At 39.9% G+C, this 20,398-nt stretch overlaps 1 protein-coding gene across 12 annotated transcripts in view; it reads right to left on the reverse strand.

The window, feature by feature from the left end:
• Positions 1-20,398, reverse strand: part of BRSK2 (BR serine/threonine kinase 2) — a 330,006-nt gene that overhangs the window by 58,902 nt on the left and 250,706 nt on the right. For all 12 annotated transcript variants that reach the window (XM_054825944.1, XM_054825945.1, XM_054825941.1 and 9 more), the window contains 4 exons: positions 15,549-15,582; positions 14,576-14,644; positions 11,518-11,664; positions 4,081-4,112 (listed from right to left, as the gene is read on the reverse strand). In XM_054825944.1, the coding sequence (XP_054681919.1) occupies positions 4,081-4,112; positions 11,518-11,664; positions 14,576-14,644; positions 15,549-15,582 (282 nt within the window). The remainder of the gene's footprint in view (positions 1-4,080; positions 4,113-11,517; positions 11,665-14,575; positions 14,645-15,548; positions 15,583-20,398) is intronic.

Genomic DNA, 20,398 nt, shown 5'->3' on the forward strand with positions numbered 1-20,398 from the left:
ATTCAAATGCCCCTAATTTTTCTTGGGTAGGTTAGAAAGCAACTCAGGTAGGATCATACACATGAGCTCAAGGTCTAAGCTGGTGTACCAAAAAGAGAGCCAATACAGATTATCTCCTCCAAGATAAGAAGGCAATACTAAGTCATTGCAGCCAGGGCTCTGATGCTGGGACAGGACAGTTACATGCTACACCTTAATCACAGGAGATTGCTGAGTGCTACTTGCAATTTATTTTTAAGCAAGTTGAAATGCAGTTGTGAGGCATCTGCTCTGCTAACCATGTTTGTGGGACATCACTTACAAAAAGACTCCCTGGAAATTTTCATTTGATCTTCTTTTGAAGTGGTGAAAATGTGTCCTGCTCTTCCTGGATACATGTCATGGAGTCAGACTCTGGTTTCATTTACATGGGTCATGACAACATCGAATGTGTCAGAATATACAGGACAGAGAAAGAATCTGCTCCTTGGGAGTCATTCTTGTGTGTCAAACCTCTAAAACACAGCTTCTGATACACCCTTGGAGTCTCGCAGAAGTGCCTATGTCTTCTGCAATGACACTATAGTCCTAAATTTAAGGGCTAGATTCAAAAACCCTTGCTCAACTAAAGAAATACCTTAATTCTTGAGTGCCCTGTCTTTAAAAGGTAGCTACTCCTATCTCTCAGGATCAGGCTCTAGCTCTCAGCAGGTAATAAGCAATGATTAGATCATAACCTTGCACTATTAAAGCCAGTGATGACCTTGTCATCAAGATAAATTCTTGCAGGATGGACCTTTGAACAGCAGCTGAGTTTTTTGGTTTTTAATGATCTGCAGTTCACTTTGTAAAAGTATTGACTTAATCGTTCATTATGCTACAAGCAGATGTCCTTAAGGTAATTTAAAGACATTACAAAGAATTATTGTTTTTGAAAATTTCCAGAAAATCTGGGTTTCCTACTAGTTGCCCTATTCTATAGCAGAATATCACCTGCAAGCTTCTTTTGTATCAATCAGCAAGGGAGCCATTTCTGGAGAGCACAGCTTGTCATCTTCTGTGCACTGAAAAGTGGCTTTTCCTTACGCCCTGCACCTGGTCAGCTTCAGACATAGTCAGGAATTTTCACACCTTCTCATCAGGTACAAGCAAAATCTGCAGAGGTGTCTCGTCATTTGGCAACACAATTCAGTGCTTCAGGAAATGAAAATCACTGGGTCTGGGCTGTGATTGGCATGACTGTATTGCCTGTTCCATTCTCAGTCTAGCAGAGAGTGACAAATTTGTTGCATTTCAGCCCACATAGACATCAAACAATGTCACATGATGAATACTGCAAATCACGTATATTTTTTAAAGGCCCACATAAATGTAATTGCTGCATTAAACCCCATCCTCTTTTGTGAGGATTGGTGCATACAATGGCTGTGATTCCAGACCAGGGCAGACTTTTTCAGTCTCTCCATGAAATTCCCTTGAGAATATCACCGAGATGCACGTTTGCATCAGTGCAAAGCAAAGCATTTATTTATTCTTTTTCTGATTTTAGTAAATTTGGTACCTTTGCAATTAGGGCAATAACTCAGTGTTACAGGAGTATGTATTTACCATTGCGGCTAATTTTATTTGCTCTGTTGCTTTATTAAAAAAATGTGAAGATAACTGCTATCTATTTGCTGATTTATGATAACCTGCACTTGAGGTAAAAATAAATTATTTCAATTAAAAAGGCTTAAAAAACGTCACTGAATTAATTTGGGTGGGAGAGTAAGAAGAACTGGAGGTTGGTGATGAAAGGTTTCTCTTTGGTTTCTTTTTTCCTTTTTTTAGGCTTGTGAATCATGATTTCATGTTTCAAGACCTCTTTCTCTGTCTGCATAGTCTGCAATTAAATCTTTTCGTCAGTTTTACAGTAGCCTTAATATTTATTTGAAGAATTAAGTGAAATCACTTATATGTTCTGAGTACAACTTTCAGGTCAGTAACCTATAGATGACAAAGAATGACGATTTTACATAGAATAGTAGTGTTACATGAAATAAAGAAAAAAATGAAAGATGTGAGCAAAACAGCCATAGAGCAAAACACATTGACTCCTCCTTCTCTGTCAGCATCAATATTTCCAGGCAAAATGAACACAAAGAGGCTGTGAAACATTGCCAGATGAAAGAAGTTGAGTTTTGGAGGTGGCAGGGTTATTCACAGACTAAATTTAGCCAAAGGAGGTTAACCTCCTTAGGTCAATCCATGGCCAGTATACAGAAAATGAGAGACTCATTAAAGAAGCTATTTTGAGCAGAAGCTTTGTTTTAGGCAATCTGAACAGACTTCTGGAAGAGCCTTTCTTTCCCTGCATTGACTGTACTGGGAGTCTAGAGGAGACTTGCTTTTGCAAAACTCAGTTTCTACTTCTGAAAACAGCCTCAGATGCTTACTGTGTCAATCATCAGAGAGTCTGTCCTTCACTGAGAAGTACATGAAAATGTTTAAATGCTTATGTCTGGAAAGAAAAAAATCTTCAAATTCTAAATCTAGAATAAAGTCATGAAATAACACCTGCCTAATTGTGCACATGAGCCGAGGACAACAGTCCTCTGACATGTGAAAACTTCCAGGCCAAAATCTTGAGGAGGGTTAGAATAATAACAAAAGTGATCAATGACATTTCATTTTATTTCCTGTTCCAGTTCTGATCAAAGTACAGACAAACTCAGCTGATTTCACTCCATGAAGAAACTGAGGGGATCAGCTGTCCAGTTTGATGTAAACAGCATTTACTTCTGGAACTGCTAATAAGACATTATAGGAGGGGTATTTCAGAGATTACAATTAAAGATTTCCCCCCTCCATTTCTCCTACATTTATCCATGAGAGTTTAAAAAAAAAAAAAAAAAGGCAAACCTGCAGCAAACAACACTCCAGTCCTTCTTTGGTTTAAAAAGTTGCCATGTCAACTGGTAACTGTAGAGAGCACGAAAAAGCCATGGGCAGAGTGCTGCCACCATTTCAGGTGAACTAATTAAAAACCATGTTATTCAACAAACTGTTGAATGCCCTATCGAAGACAGGTAAATCCAGAAGTGAACATTGCCCATAAGATAGAATTAGAGAAAACAAAACAAATCCAACAAAGGTTGGTTGGTTGTTTTTTTCCTGGTGACAGGCTTAAATATCAGTTCCTATCATCATCAAGTATTTCCCAAGAGCAATGACAGGACTATGAAGGCAGGACTTTCCTTATCATTCACCTGGGGAACCTGTAGGTATGCTGACTCTGAGAAGCATGCATCAAAGCATCATTTCTGTATTTAATATGTGAAGAATTCTCCTTAGTTTGATTAGGTTATTATCAGTATATTAAAAAAAAGTTATTTACTTAGGTTTCTTGAAATACAATCAAGGCTACGCAGAGTGCAAGCTCACTTTTAAAAGCCATCAATCTTCCTTATACCCATACCACTGGACAGGTGTGTACTTTCCTCACAGACCTCCTGTTTGACTGTCAAGACTGCTGCTTTTAATCAAGTCACAAAACTACTCTCACATCAACAGGTTACCAGGTCAGAAGCAGCCTCTTAGCTTGCTGTGAAGAAGTAGGGATTATGACAGAAAAGCTCTTGTTCACAGGTGCTTACTTATCAATATCATCATTTTTGTTTCTACTTCAGAGAAAAGCCAAGATGCCAAGAAGGAACAAACGAAAGCTTTCTTGTCAAGAAGCTATTACAAGAGATTGTCTGTAGCACTTGGGCAGCACACTAAATATGGCTGTTGGGGTTTTTTTGCTGATCACTTGCAGGTATCTTTTTAACACAGCAAGTTGCTATACTGAATGTCTTATTTCAAACCATTGTTAGTCACTGTATAAAAAGTTCCTGGTTTTATATATATATATATATATATATATATATATGAAATTATATGAGTAGCAAAAGGTAAAAACAACATTAGATGCCTTTCTGTCCTCTGCCCCTTTCTCCATCTGTGTGAAAGCTGCTTTCAAATTCCAGTCTCTCTCTTCAGAGATCACTAGAACATCAGCTCCTGTAACAGAACCAATAATGAATGCATGCAAAAGTGAATTAAAAAAGTTCCACTTACATATACCATATGTGTTTCTGAATATGTTCTAGCTGTAAAGGAAAAGAAAACAAGGAATTAGTGCTGTAAAACAGAAAAGGTAACTCTACAAGACATCCTCATTCAAGGCTTATTCAAGTAAGTCCAACATTCCAGAGCTGGATCTGTGCAAACAACAGAACTTTACGCTGCATAAAGAGCATGCTCATCCTCACCCACCCCACTGGAAATCAGACTATAATTCCAGACATAAGGAATCAATCAGGAGCAAATTCCAGAAAAATGCATAAGTACAAGGCTTCACAGGCAAGTGTTCTGGCAATTTAAGTTTTTCCCTTCCTAAGCCCTTCCCCTCTATAATCTAACTGAAGCTAACAAACTGCTCCTTTCTGTATCTGCATTTTTTTTGGAAAAAAAGAGTGAGAGAGAAGGAAATAGAAACAGGTTCAAACAGATAATGTGAATAAACAAAATAAATTGTGCATGTGTGATATGACCTTCTGCCAGGACCCATTCTTGATTGGCTTCACATCTATCATTAAAATCTAAAAATCAAGTAGAATAAGGTTCTATGTCAAAATAATACCATTTATTGTTCCAGCACCTGAACACCAGACTGCAAATTTCTTTTACTTCCCTCTTTCTTGTTTCACACATGAGCATTTTAGTATGCAATGAAGCGCTGATCAAAGCTGAACAATGGCTTTGTCCACCTATGGAAGATCCCAACAAACGTTACATGATGACCATGTTTTCCACAAGTATGGGGAAAAAGACAGTAACACTGTTTTTCGAAGATAAACTCTTAACAGTAGAGAGAACAAACCGTGCATACGACATCCTTACAGCAGAACCTTCCTAATCTGTTTTTTTGAAGCATCATCACAGTAGAAAAGACCTTTTCATAGATGCCCAGGGATTATTCATTATGCAGACAACATTTCTCATATTGCTCATTATGAAGCACCTTTGTACGTGCAGAACAATATGCACACTCACTGCACACAGGCTTGTGTTTGTGCAACATGCAGGTGAGAGGCAGGGAAGAGCTGGAAGGAAACTCAAGTGCTAACAGCTATAAGATGAAATCACACCATTAAACTGGTCAGGAAGAACGGAGACAGCTGTCCTGCTCTTACTACTTTCCACTTCAATTCCAGAATAATGAGAATCAGAGGGAAAAAAAAAAAAAAGAGAAGCAGACAAACAACAAAATCTCAAGAGAGAGAAAGTAGGTGTTTGCCACAGAGAGCAAGGAATCAGAGATCTCTGTGCTATGGAACAACAGCTCCATGCCTCGGAAACCAGGAAGTTCTGAGGTTGGCTCTATATGAGATCATTTTTTAAGTGAGACAGGGCTTTTCCTGAAAACAAAGAAACAAGGGAAAGCATGACAGGAAGCTGGAGGGATCAGTATGAGAGACGAACAGCCTACTTTAAAACCAAGACTGTATCAACACTACAATCAGAGGTACAGTTGGTACTTGTACATCTAGCTGTCTTCTAACCAGCCCAAGTGCTGTGAGCGCCACTGCACCCCAGCACACATATCCACGGGCTCAGGCAGACTTGCATGGCTTCCTGCTGTGGCCTCAGCTCTGCCAGAATAATTCCCCTTCATCACAATTCCCCTTGCATTAGGTATTCGTTTCATCCCTGCACTATTAAGAGAAAGGTGTGGTATTCCTGACACACTGCCATCTCCCCTGACCAGCTTAACTCAAGGAGATACGATCCACATTATGGGTGTTCCCCTAACAGCCTGGAAACACAGCCCTCTTCCTCCTGGTTCTTCGCAAGCTGAGGTACAAACACAGAACATAGGAAGAGCCTATTTTGTACAGTTTCCATGGGACAGGATTTTAGCATGAATACTTATCAGGCCTACAGTACTGCAAGGATCTGCTCAGGAGTGTACTGTACCTCCTTTGCTTGGTAAAACCACCCTACAAGATGCATATCTACTCATTTCATACACACCACACAGAGGGTTAGAGACATTAATGATTTCAGACAAGATGCAGATGATACAGCTAAGCGATGTCCAAGCCTCTTTCATGCTTGCTTCTCCTGCTGCATTTTCTGTCTCCATGGGTCACGTTGTTCTTTTGTGCCTGTGATATGCAGAAACGCCATGGTGAAACAGACAACAGCACTTCTTTTTCTAAGTTAGAGAGGGGGAATAAAGGAGGGTTACCAGTTCATGTCTTAGTCACAGAACCTCTGAGCTCCTTCAGAGAAGATGTCAAAGTGAAATCCCTTCTGCCCATCCCTGCTGATCAACCTCCTTCGAGCTAATGAACCCACACCATTTTTCTGAAAGAGATGCCCCTTAGCACCTTAATATATATTCAAAGGTGTATGAGAGCTCTCATCGCTGCTGTTTACCTACACATCTGCCATTCAATCCACATCAAAACCATTGCTGTGAAGTACACTGGGATATCCCAGATATGAAAACTATTCTACGAAACCAATTTCTATTCTGATTCAAACGTAATTTCATTGAAATGGTATTACAAGTGTGCTTGCTGCTGCCAACATCTTCACTGCTTTTTTAAAGGTAATTAATTAATGCTTTGTTGCTTTTCATCTGCATTAAAGTGACAGGAGGGTTATGGGAGGGCGATTGGTTTTGACAAGGAGAAGTCTGTATGCTTTTTACTATGCAATGCAGGGGAGGGAGATACACAGTGGGAGCTAATCTCACTACTCCTGCCTTCATTTAAACACAATGTTTAAATGCATTTAAGTGATGAAGCATTTAACAACCCTTCCCAGAGGGTTCTTGCTGTTTGCATGAGTTTGCCAAATTTAATGTCATTTTATGGAAGTTGTAAAAATGCTGCTTCCTAATCTCTCCTAGCCACCACAGGCAATTGTCTCATGATGCCATCTCTGAAACAACAAAACATGCTCAGATCCATTGCAAATGCACAGTCAGAGAAGAGGCTAAAATGCTGTAATGGAAGGAGAGGGGGAATTCCTTTATCATGGTTTTACATAAAAATACTTCCAATATATATTAAACTTGTATACTGAAGTAACATCTATGACCTCCACTCACAGATGAGAGACCCACTGTGATACAGAGCTATACAAGCTCATCAGAAGAAGAGGTTTCCTCCCCCAAGGAACTTACATCTGAATTCTAGGGCAGGGAACAACAGATGGAGACAGACAGGCAGATGGAAAACAAGACAGCGCTGTCTACATCCTCAGCACTGATCTCAGCAGAGTGGCTGCCAAGCTAAAAAGTTCTGACCTTAAGAAAAACTTTCTGGAAGTCTATGGATATGGATGAGGGCTTCTGGGCTTGAACTAATGTCAAATTTCAAACTTCCCTGTCCAGAAAGGGAACAGTGTCAAACCCATCTATGCACTAAATTGACCCACATCTCAGATGAATCTTCTTCATTCAGAAGATCCTCTAGTCTCAGCTTTAAACCTACTGCATAATGTCAAGATAGAGGCTTTTCCTGACCAAAGGATTCAAGCTGGCAGTGCAAACAGAACTGGTAAAACCGTTATCTGTGTCAGTAGTAGCAGCCATACTATAGACCAGCCTCCAGAGACCTTGACAAGGGCAAGGTATCACTGTGCTACATGCACGGTGCACAAATAGGCCCTTGACAGCCAAAAGCTTACAGCCTAAATACATCAACTGGACAACTACCTCCATTCTACAGGTGGTGAAGTGAGAAAATTTAAATGATGTGATAGGCACCTTACATAAGACCTTCTAGAAAAATGAAGAAGGAATCAGATGAGCTTTCTCTTGTTCATTTTTTTAAGATTCTTTAGATGCTGTGTTCCATCATTAGCATACATTAGACCCAAGAAAAAACAAAATCAAACAGAAAGCAGAGAGAAGATTCTGAAAATGTGTGTAACAAGTTGGATAATATCCAGGGACAGGTATTTCAGACTATGTGGACACCCAACATGGAAGACAAGTCATTGGAATAAAATGTCAACATTGGAACAATAACAGCATTATCAGAATAGCTTATTCTGCAATTTCTGCCCTGATCCACCTTGCTCTATAGACAAAGTTTCGATAATGCTCATCCATCTTTAAAAGGAAAGTGGACCAAAAGCTCCTTACTCTCCCCTTTTGCCTTTGTGTTTCTGTAGAAGAAAGTATCAGCTGAGAATGCAAATGGATTCCACTACAGGAGCTGTAATTCTCCGCTGTAGAGATGCTGAATCATTTGAAACCTCCAAGGGAAAAAACCATTCACTTTCTGAAGAGCACATAACTAAAAGAAACCTCATCCTGCAGTACTGCAGGCACCAAGAGCACTCATTCTCTTCCATAAACCTTCTCAAACTTAAAACTAGTTCACTTTTCCCTCCTGACACTACTCCTACTAGAAAGCTGTCCCAGAACCCCACTAATATGTCTAAAATGCTCCTTCTAATTTCTAGCCTACTTTCATGTAAGGCCAGTTGACATATATTTGTTTTTGTGCCAGTATCTTCGTTTAGTTTAAATAATCCTTCTATCCCTAGTAATTACCTTGGATGAATATGCAGACGACCAGTACAACCTTTCTCAGTCATCACCTGCGTAGACTACATGGAGCTCTTTTAGGCTGCGCTATTCCGACAGACTCTCTCAAATACTGGACCACCTTAGTATTCATTCTTTGTTTGATTTCATCTTTCATGAATATGGGTGGTCAGAACTATCATGACCAGCAGCTAGGATCAACTTTTGTAGTCTACTGAAAGAAAAACATGGATTCTTTTCTTTTAAAGCATGTTTAGTAAAACAGGCCCAGTAAAGGTTGAGGATGTCTCACTAACCATACCTGAGGCTATGTAATATATGGTGAGCGTGAACAATGTTCCACTAAGACATAATAAAGTCTTCTTTCCATAAATGAATCCTATACAAAGAAAGATAATGCCTATTTCTTAAGGCAGGAAAGGGCCAGCGACAGTAATTGAGTACCCTCCTCTCCATTAATCCTCTCAAGCTCTAACACTGAAGCCGAATGATGACGGTTAAACGTGAATGCTAGTTCTGTTTTTGTTGATCGTTTTAACAGATGGACTGGGGAAGGTGTGGGTGTGCTGTGAAATGGCAATTACTGCAGGGAGAGAAATGCAGTTGGATGAAAAGGAAGAGATACACATCAAAAAAAGGAACAAAGCAGAGAGGGGAAGGGAAAAATGAAAGAAAAAAAAAGATTTAGTGCCCTTATACTTCACTATATTTTTCTGCTGAATTCACCAGTGAGATATTGAGCAAATGATCAGTAATGGTAACAGCTACATCTGTACTTATTGTACCCAAGCTACAATTTCACTCACTTCTTTGTATAAATATCAAATTGATTCAAGTGAGATATTTTCTAGGAATAGAGGCTTCCAAATAAACCCATATTTATACCCTTTTTCACAGGACACAGCTAAAATAGAATTCAGATCTCTCCTCAAAATGAACTATATATTCCCAGCTCCCGTATGGTAAACAAAGAGCTCCCTTTTGCCTGGCAATCTAAGCAACCAGCATCTTAATAGCATAGAAGTGTGACAGCAGCAGGGACAGCAAACCGAGAGACCCTAAAATAATGAAAATAAGATTGCAGCTAATAACAAAGAGCTATCCTTTTTTCCTCCTGGCTCTCAGCTCGAGTATGTTTTATTTCAAATTCTTATTCACAATTCACTGGTTAATGCTTGTCAATAACTATCTATCTGATCTGTTTTTTTTTTTTCCCTCCCCAAGGAAATAAGAGCTTAATTTTGATCAAGAAAAGGAAGGGTGGTGGTGGTGTCATGCTGGGACTTTGATTTACCTTAACTGTTTTCTCTCTTATACATGTATATTCTCTGCTGTATTGTACAATTCAACACATTTAGGGACTATGCTCTATGGAAAAACTCAGAACAATCTGAAGAAGATCTAATATCTGATGAACTACTCCCTGGCATACTTAAACCATCAGCACTAAGATCTTTGAGAAAAAAAAAAAAACACAACAGAAAACCTGTTAGGTCTACATTATGGAAACTAAGCAAGAGAGGGACTTGGTCGTGAAGAACAGCTGTCTCATGGTATAGCCCTAACCTCTGCAGTGTTCTTCCCATGCAAATACTTGGGAAAATATTCTTTCTTTCTTTAAAAATCCACTTCAAAAAGGCCTTTTAAATGGCCTAATTTTTTTTTCTAATCAGTGCTACTTAAGTACTGCAAATGTGATGGCTGCTGGGTTTGCAGAAGTAGAGATACAAGTAATAGCGTGAAGAAGCTTTCACCTACGTCACCAAATAGAGCATGACCTGGTTTTGTAATGAATGAAAGAAAAACCCAACTGCAGCTGTCAGGTAACACGGTAAAGAGAGTTGTGAAGGGAGCTTCAGTTCACTCCTTAGCAGACAGGTGTCTGCATCCCAAAAGCACCGTCACAGCTGGCACAGACTGATGCTGTTGTTAGCAATCTCAGCAGAGAGGCCAAGCAGTGATCTGAGAGTTTATTTATAAATATTTTAGCAGACTGAAGAACCAGGAGGAGTTTTAAATTTACATTTCTTTATACATACTCCCACTCAGAATCTGTGAGCTTAGTAAATCTGTATAAAATCATCACCACAGCCTGACAATAGGATTTACAAGGGCAATGTACCCATAAAGGCAGAAGCCTCCACTGACAAGCAGGCAATCTTGATTTCCAAAACGATTTTAATTGCTAATTTTTTTTTAATTCCCCAAAACATTAGCACAGCGTTAATGAAGGATACAATCACTACACAGTGCTCACCCTTGCAGGGTCTCTGTTGTAGTGATGGGATGTATCCTAGATGTAAAGACTCAGTGCCGAATACCAGAAGCTCAACACCGTGGGCCTAATCGTGCACAGGACCACAGGGCACATGATGAAAGAGCGGACTGGAAGACACTTGCCCTGAAGGCTGCTCAAGGATAATGCAGAGCAAATGCAGGATAGAATACAATGCAGGTTGCATAGCATGAAGTGAGAAGCCATCACCTTTGTCAGAAATGTAAGAAACGCATACTCCGTTTAATAGCAAAGCTTCAAATAACAGTCCTAACAGTTTTGACCTTCAAACAGTTATATCCTGTCCCTGACAAAGTGGTGTACCAGCCAGGAGAGCCAGACAACTCAGGTGGACTCCAAAATGTGCTAATGGGTCTGTAGCACTGTGATGATGTTATAAGGGATTTCCTCTATATGTCCACTGTTACATATGAAGGAGAATTATGAGGCTAGAGAATAGACACAAAGGTAATCTGTTCTCATGATTCAAAAGAGAAGGTAACTAACTTCTTCCCAAAGATTCCACCAACTCCACTCATTCTTTGCTCAGGAGGAAACACACAGGACTGGCAGTAAATTAACAAGTTACCTTAGTTATTCAACTGTAACTGCAACAAGGTGACAAATGAAGCCTTGCTCACATGACTCGCAGCAAATGCCTTCTTACCGTGAGACGTTTCGAGGCATCCACTTCAATCATCCCCCGCAAAAGGTTCTGACAGTCCGGGGGGATAAAATGTGGCATGTGGAACACTCCACGTTTCACCTTCTCCAACAGTTGCCGCAAGTTGTCGTCATCAAAAGGCAGGGCACCCTGCAGGGACATGACAGAGTGGTGGACGGGAGAGATGAGTGAAAAGGAGAAAAGCCAGGATAAACGTGGTGAGAGAATGGAAAAGAGGAAGTCAGCTCATAATGAATAATAAGCGAAAAAACCTTTTTATCAATTGAAAATAAATAGTATCTTAGTGCTGCTGTATTTTCTGCAACATAGGAAACAAAAGTGAGGACATAGTTTTTTTATGAGACCTTTAATTAGACGATGACTACCAGTATAAAACATAGTACAAAATATGAAATTGCCTTTCCAGGCAAATTCACCAAAGATGCATGGATTCACTTAAATTCAGCTTGAGCTTTTGATCTGCTGGTATTCCTCTTGGGCATACTTTCACAGCAGCAATGTTTATCCTCTCCTTATTTTTAATCTTCCTGAGACACATTTATTGCAGACATTGAAAAGAAGGTGAACAGCATTTGAGACACTTTCAGTAAAGAACATCCTCTTTCTGATGGAGCAGTGAAATGACACAGCTGAAAGAAACCCTAACCAACATCAGCCTTTGGAAGCAGCAGACATTCTACCTGTTTAATATACTCCATCCAGTTCCCATGCTGTGGTCAGGTCATCAGTTCCTATTGCTTCCCTAACATAGCTCACTTACATGAATGGCTTGAGGTTTTTTAGCTGAAATGACATTTTGAATAGATTATCAGCTTGCCACAAAAAGCAGTGAAAGACCTATCTTTGCTGCAAGGACAAAATGGGAAAAAAGAAGTTCAGATCTCTAGGATAACTCCACCGACTGAAGCTGATACCCTTTTATAGCAAGTCTGCACCTTCCTAGATATTCTCACTTCCTTCTTTCACTGCCTAATTCTAGTAGGTGCTGAGCTTCCTTGATTTCCAGGATGGTTTGTGGGAAGCTGCAAGCTGTCAGCTGCTGTGATAATGAAGCTTTAAGTTGTCAATTCTGGCACTGCTCTTACTACAGTGAGTACTGCATCTGTATAAGCAATCTTGTGTCTATGGTTTACGGAGACCAACAGCTGCATTTACAGAAGCTTTAGAAAGCCCACCTGAGGGCAACCACTACTGGGCACTATTTACTGTTGTTTGTTCATTCAAGCAGCCTTGAAGAGAGCGTCTCCCTGTCTTCTGTAACCTATCTCCTGAGTTACCTACTCTTTTCTTAACCATTCCAGACTTAAAGAAAAATCAATTCTGATAGTTCAGTACTTTGGCTAACGCAATTTAAGCCACGATGAAGTCAGCAAGGCTGCTTTGTGGCATTTCCTGAAGGTAACAACTACAGCTGTTTTATTACTTCCACCTGCTATTATAGCTTCAGACTTTTTGTAGGGTTTGTCCTGACATAATTAACTGGAGGGCTCTGCACTCTCCATCAATAATAGACTTATTTCAATTGTTTTGCAGGCTCATGTGTATATGTACGAACAGATGAAGATACAGCGACAGAGACACGGCAAATCTTGACAGAGAATCCCCCTGAAAATGAAAAGCCCACTCCTACAAATCCTAACCATCTTGACATATTCTCTCTTCTATTTTTACAAACACAAGGAGTTATATTAAGAGCTCATTATACAGTTCTATTTTATCCGCCATGAAAATAGCTGCTCAGGAGCAAGAGATGACCAGGTGATATCTAGTGAGATAGTTAAAATTGTTTCCTTGCAACATCAAGATAAAAAATCCAAAACTTCAAAAATGTCAGTGAATTGTAATAACTAAAAAGAAAAAAAGAGTAAGATCCATTAAGGTGAGTTAAAGCATCATACTGAGATTACTTCAAGGTATTTTGGTTTGGGCCCTTAAAAATATCAGCATATGTTTTGAAACAAAAATCCTTTAAAATTTTCAAGTATTTTAAACAAAAAAACCATGCAGAATCTAACTCATCTGATTGTACACTGTACAAGTGCTTTTGTCAAAATAAAATATTTAAGTGAAGTAATTAGGTCTACTGATAAAGGTACAAGGACATCAAAATTCGACTTCAGGCTTGTTATTTTTATAATTACAGATGATCATCTTAACTATTATAGATATAAAAAACTTAATACACTTATAAAATCTATTCTCATATACCGTATTCAATCTGCACAAGGTATATGCTTATATGAACATAACCTATGTTTTCCTACATTATGCTATGGAAATTGGTAACAAATGCCAAGCCTATCTGCCTTCAGCTGGATAGCCAATTGTTGTCTGTTTAGGAATATTACATTACCACTGCAAATCAGTATAAATTCCACAGAGAACTGAAACTTTGATTGAAAGAAGGATAAATTACAAGATACCACATTTTGAATACTAAAGAAAGTATTACTGAGCCAGATGGAAACTAATTTAAACTTTGTACTACTGGCTTACATATTCCCAAGTGTACCAAATTAAAATGTAGCTCAACACTTGCATGAAACAAAACTGTTGCACTCAAATCTTCTCTTGATAAAACACGACAGTTAATGTACGCATATATGCACTGGAACACATATACACATACAGCAGAAAAAAACCCCACTTCCCAAACCCAGCCATATTTTGATCCTGTGAAGGACAACTTATTTGACACTCTGTATCCTGGAGTTGTAACCCTGCACATCCTTTCCAGTCAAAAAGTGTGCTGCAATATCACAACACAGAGAAAAGCATTTATGGAGACAACTTTTTGATGCTTGTCTATGCTCTCCTGTGCAGGGCAGCAGCATTTCAAAGAAGCAGTGAAATATTCCTCATGCTTTTCCTTCAGGACTGATGTAGAACTAAGAGGAAAGCATGCAACCGAGAAATAAAAAAATAGGGGAACTAAAAAAACCCCATCTGTACATGATGTCAATAGAATCGCCATTAAATACAGCAGCACTTTTGGATTTTTCTTCTCTTTTTAAAGGGTAGCGCAAGGAAGATGACTCACCACTAGCAACGCAAATAAAATGACTCCACAGCTCCAGACGTCTGCTTTCCTTCCATCATATTTTTCTCCCTGCGCAGCAATGACACAGAGGTTCAGAAGACTGCTCACTAGTAAATGAATTAATTATCTTTGAAGAACAAGAGAGGGGAGAATGGGAAACCCCACATTTCAATTCAGCCACCTGCTTCCCAAGGTGGTCTTCCCAACTAGGAGGCCACGAAACAGCCCATTAATTGAATTTTTATGAACATCAGTTTACAGTCTTATCTGGGATCTGCGAGAATAGGGTCAGAAGTGGGGAGTCAGGCAGGAATGGTCGACAACTCACAAATTATTAGACCTGGCACTTAAACAGTGTCAGAGGTGCATTAAGGATGTCAAGAAGGTGTTTTTCTCTTCCCTGGCTCTTCAGGGAGCTTGTCACCAGTCACATTATTTGCGATCTTGTAGTATTGTCTGGGCAGTCTCTTTTGTATGCTTCCTGCTTGGCTTTACATTAAAGATATGCTTTAAAAGAGGGGAATCTTGGCCACTGAAATCTTGGATACTCATTTTCAGAGGACAAAGGGAGAGTAGAGGGAAAGGATAGTTCGTATTGTTTAATGGAAACCAACATCACTGACAGCCAACCCTGGTTCTTCTACTGAAATGACAGCTACATCAGAGACAGGAAAGCATAGGGGACTACATCCCCTGAGTGGAAAGATCAAGTTAAACGAGGCTACTGTATTTCTGTCCGATCACAAGGCACGAAGGGTACTGTGAGAATAACACACAATCATTCCTTTCATATGGTTGATGTGGCTTGATTCAGGGCTGAGCCAAACAAACAATATCGTAGTTACATTTCTTGTGTCCTTTCCAATGCTATCTGCCTTGGACAGATTTCCTGTACAGAGGGTCTATCTGCATATTTGCAACAAGTGACACTTTAAAAAAATGTATTTATACACACTAATGTTAACCAACTTACCCGGATAACTTCAGGGCAAGCATAATGTGGTGATCTGAAATACAAAACACAGTCAAATGAGCATGTAACAGCCTGGTATTTATGGATTAAATGTTTAGCAGAATCATGATTGGCTCACTTATACAGAACGCAAGTGTGCAAAGCCAGCACTTTTTTCCTTACCTCAATGAGAACACATTTTTAAGAAACTCAGAAAATGGTCAAGAACTAGCATAATTCAAAATTCTATAGCCCTATTATGAATTTCTTAAAAGTGAGGAAGGAAGAGAAGACCAAGCATATTCTGTGACTATGTAGAATTCCAGCCCTCTAATCCCACCCTTCAACTCGACCTTCTATCTAATTAGAAGGAAGACCCATGTTGGGTAGCCTTTATAAGAAAAAAGACAGAACGGTATTTTCAGATGAAACACATGCATTCCCAAACCATGTATTTGCATCTCTTCTGCTAAGATGGCTCTCAATTACTCCAGCAGACACAAAAGCTGCCGATACATGATTTCAACATGCATTTTTTTTCTTTAAAAAAACTAAAAAGGATGGACAGTAGTACTATTACCTAGTGAGTTAATATATTCTTTTTGCATCCTTCTACCCATACATCTCTGGTTTGATTCCTAGCTGAGAATAGTTAATTACTTCAACTTGCCAGGTAATCATTTTAATTCCTAAAGATTATAGCCACAGCTATTTATTTTATAGCCTTCATTAAAGTAACTTGACAAGTAAAAGGGATGCAAACTGCCTGAGACCTGTGTGCAAATCATACTATTGTTTGTACTGACACCTCCCAGCAGTCCCTGAGCCTGTCTTAATTTGTGCATTTGTTTCTTGTGACAAATGCAATCATGGCTGGGCAATACCTGCCTCACAAAGTAATGAGCACAGTGAGGTTAGCTTTGCGCTAGGACGCTACATTAATGCCCAGTGAGACAGCCTATTAATTGAATTTCCATACACGCCACACTTCTCTTATGGCAAAATACCATCCCATAGACATGGAACGCCCTGATTTGGTATCACAACTTTTATCAGACCATGATAATAAACTCAGGGTACACTTGGGACTGCAGCTACCTTGACAGCAAAGCTTAAGCGAGGAGAAAGAAATGCAATTGATCCCTCACAAACTTTAGTAAAGGTGGAATTCAGAAGTTTAGTACGATATTTAAGAGGTTATCACAGGTATTCTAACCAGGTCTACCTGCTCAGTAGTGGTCCCAAGTGTCTTAATTTAGACTGGATTTTATAAACCTCGATTCGAGAGTCAAAACAAATAATGAAAACCAGAGCATTCCCTCAGACAGCTGGCCAGAGTTGGCCCTTGGGAGACCAAAAAGAATGGACTTGTGCCTAGGACAGACTACCTGGGCTCTCTTGGCAGCTCTGTCACTGGCAGCCATATGGACATGGACAAGGTTACTTAATGTTTTTAAAAGCTGCAGCTGGCCGCAGTTTGAAAAAGGCAACCAGAACCTCATCATGAGTCTACTCTTCTGACTAAAACCAGAGCAATGCCACCACAGCTTCCATATCTCACAAAAGTTTGCATAACTGAATTCACTGGGATTTGTATGAAGCTTTAACCTTTTAGGGTAAAAGCTTCTATAGTACAAAGACTGTGATGGCAACAATAATGAAATAAAGCTAAAGCAGTCAGTAATGTTAATAAAATTGTTGCTTCTTGACTAAGTGGGACTGATTTGGGGGACTTGCAGCATATTGCTGGCCACTGCTGGAGAGAAAGTGAGGCCAGAGTGAGACACTGAATATATGTACGTGTTCCCAAACCTCCAATGTATATTGTTCCCTATGAATTTGCTTCTCTACACCTGTTATTTTTAATACCCCAAAGCCTTAACCACTAAACAGTCATGTCACTGGACTAATGCATGATTTTACAAGCTTTTAGAAGACAAGTTAAATTATTCTTGTGAGAATGCTTGACTAGTGGTGTTGTCTTTTTTTCATATCATAAAAATGTTGTGTAGTGTACAGGCCATCCTTAAGGTACACACAAATCAGAATTAAGGAGTAGCACCAGAATTGGGACTGCAACTCAGGACCGGACAAGCACAGCCAACCAGTGCTAGATTGCTTAGCAAAACAGTGAAAGAGGGCACGATAGGAGCTGTAGAGAAGGTAGTAATGTAACTATAATTTGGAAGAAAGCATGGTAGCAAAAAGAGTCTAGGAATTACATCAGATCATGGCCATTCACTCAGTTTAGTCACCTCAGAAGAGAAAGACCAGTTCTAAGATGTTCTATATAAGTGAGTTGCATTAGGTTTATTGGAATACATACAGGGGATAACAAAGGAGTGAAGACTCAGTCTAGGTAACTGTTGAGCTCCTGTCACTTAGTGTGTCTGAGTTTCTCAGTCTTGCATGCATTTTAGTTTGTCATGTATGATGCTACCATTGCTTTTCCTACAGAAGGTGAGTCATGAAGACACACAGTACATTAAATGGCTACTACAGGTGGTGTCTGTGGCTGAGCTAGAAACTTAAGCCAGACCTCTCAAAACCTGCATGGTATCCACACAGTTAAGCATCATCCTTCAGCGCAATACTTTTTGGGTGGCCATGCCATCTGGGGTGCACTGGAAGAGTCAGTATCTCAATGTGCGGAGTGCTTCTGAGTTTTCATTTGTATACAATGACTCCAACAAAGATTTCAGAACTCTTAATTGCGGATGCTGTGCAAAGAGACCACCGTGACAGCTTCCTGTGCTAGCATCATTGAAAAGAAGAATCTAAGTGTTGTGAAGAACCAAAGATATTTACGTACCTATTTACGTGTCCCATTAGCAAATGCTCTTAAAGCATTTACCTCCCTGAGGTCAGCTGGAGTGCAGTGGAATCTGCAAAGCAATCTTACAAAGCACCACTGAAATTCTGCTAAAATCTAGGAGAATGGGTGGAGAAAATGCTATAATAAATCCTTTGAACAAATTGGATTGATTTGATCATTCAACAGCTGCACTGCAACTGCCCAGAGAGCACAGGTTTCTGGCATAGCCGCTCTGAATTCTTGCCAGCACACACTAGCTAGATATCTATAGCATTATTGTGGCTAACAGCTCTAAAAGGGATCCTCTGGCCAGCCAGAATCCGTAGAAAACTCATTTCTATGCTGCCAATCACAGAGAAACTTGAACTGCTTTAAAGAGAAAACTCAGATTTAATCAAAAATCTATTTATCTTTCTACAGAGTCATGAATATTTCTTTGGCTCTTATCACTAATTATTCAATATACGTGTGTCAAGAGCGACGTTCCCTGCCTCTTCCCCTAGGCCATCTCCTCATGGTTCAGCTACATCTCTGTGCAGCAAAAGCCACAATCTGCCCTTGATAACAAATAAGTACATCATTCAGCAAGATCAAGAAGCAGTTGCTGCCTGAGGGTAGTGCTGCAAAAAAAGCATTGATGTTGGCAGTGTTTATTTCAAGGGTGACGTTGATTTTCCCCGGCTAGTCTGCCTGGGGCAGGAAGGGCTCTCTGAATGGTCATTCACAGCTATGACTCTAGAACACAGTAATCTTAAGGATCCTGGGGACCTTAGCAAAGCATTTATGTGGGATTTCAACCACAGGAAATAAACCAGAGTGCAACGGTGAAATCCAGGACAGCCCTGGACAGGTAAGTCAGGCATTCAGAAAGAAATGCATATATCCTTGATGTATCTATCCTGAATTTCATCTGAGCAACTAGAAAAGTAGTTCTTGATCTATGCAAATCAAGATACAGTGCAGCTACAGTAGATCTGAGACAACCTGGGCCATATCTTCAGTGCAGATGTGATGTGCCTGTGACCTACAGGTCTCATTATTGTAGATATGAGAGGCCCGCACTGTGCACACACAAACTGACTGCCCATGTGTGGTTTATCTAGGAACACACAGTAACTGTTTTTCCAGAGAAGCAGCTGGTTGATCAAGAAGCACAGGGAAAGCTGTTCTGTGTGATGCTACTCCACAGTGTGACAAATCATGTGTTACACTGCATGATGGGTTCCCAGGTCCCATCAAAGATGAGTGTCCATGCCCAGGTCCTTTGGTCCCATGCCTTAAGATGGTACTATTTGGGGAAGAAAAAAAAAGCTTCTTTGAGTGCCATTCTTCAGGCCTCTCAGCTGGAGGCAGAGTTTCCACAGAGAGGGAGGAACAAGAAGTCACCTTCCCTTTGTTTTTCTTATGCATGAAGTTACCTTCATACAGGAGGTTGTACAGGTGCATTGAAGTCCTCCCATGTCTAGCTGTTTTTGCTGTTGCTTGGATGCTAGAGTCCCTTCTTCCCCCCATTAATCACTGTCTCCAAGCTGGCTTTCAGAGACAGAAGCTACCCACTAGCGCAAAAGGCTGCCTGTGCTTTTCCCTCACGCTGGGTAGTAAAGAGCTGAGATGAAGGGGAACGCCAGAGGAGTAACAAAATAGATAAAGGGAATTCTTCAGGAGAAGGACATATGTTAGAGCATCCTGAGTGGAGAAAGCGATAGCCACAGATCACACAGGAAAGTAAGACAGGGAGAGACTGAAGAAACAGTTCCAGTAGCAGTGGGTAGTTAAGGCTGCAGTGAAAGCAGCAGCTGTAGGTAAGGCTGTAATTAAGGTAGTAGCAGTAGTTAAAGCTGAGCACTATTTTGCCATTAAAGCTTCAACTCAGTCATTTAGCTTTATATGAGAAAACTCAGCATCTAGTCCTCAGCCATCTTACAGCTGTTTATTCCCCAAGCAAAATTACATTTTTGGGGGAATCTGCAAATCAGTTCATTAAGTAATGTATCAGTTCAAATTATTAAGACTTCGAACCTTTAAGAGATCTTAATTTAAAAAATGAAACAGACTT

Source organism: Grus americana, chromosome 5, assembly GCF_028858705.1.
Source record: "Grus americana isolate bGruAme1 chromosome 5, bGruAme1.mat, whole genome shotgun sequence".
Taxonomy (NCBI): domain Eukaryota; kingdom Metazoa; phylum Chordata; class Aves; order Gruiformes; family Gruidae; genus Grus; species Grus americana.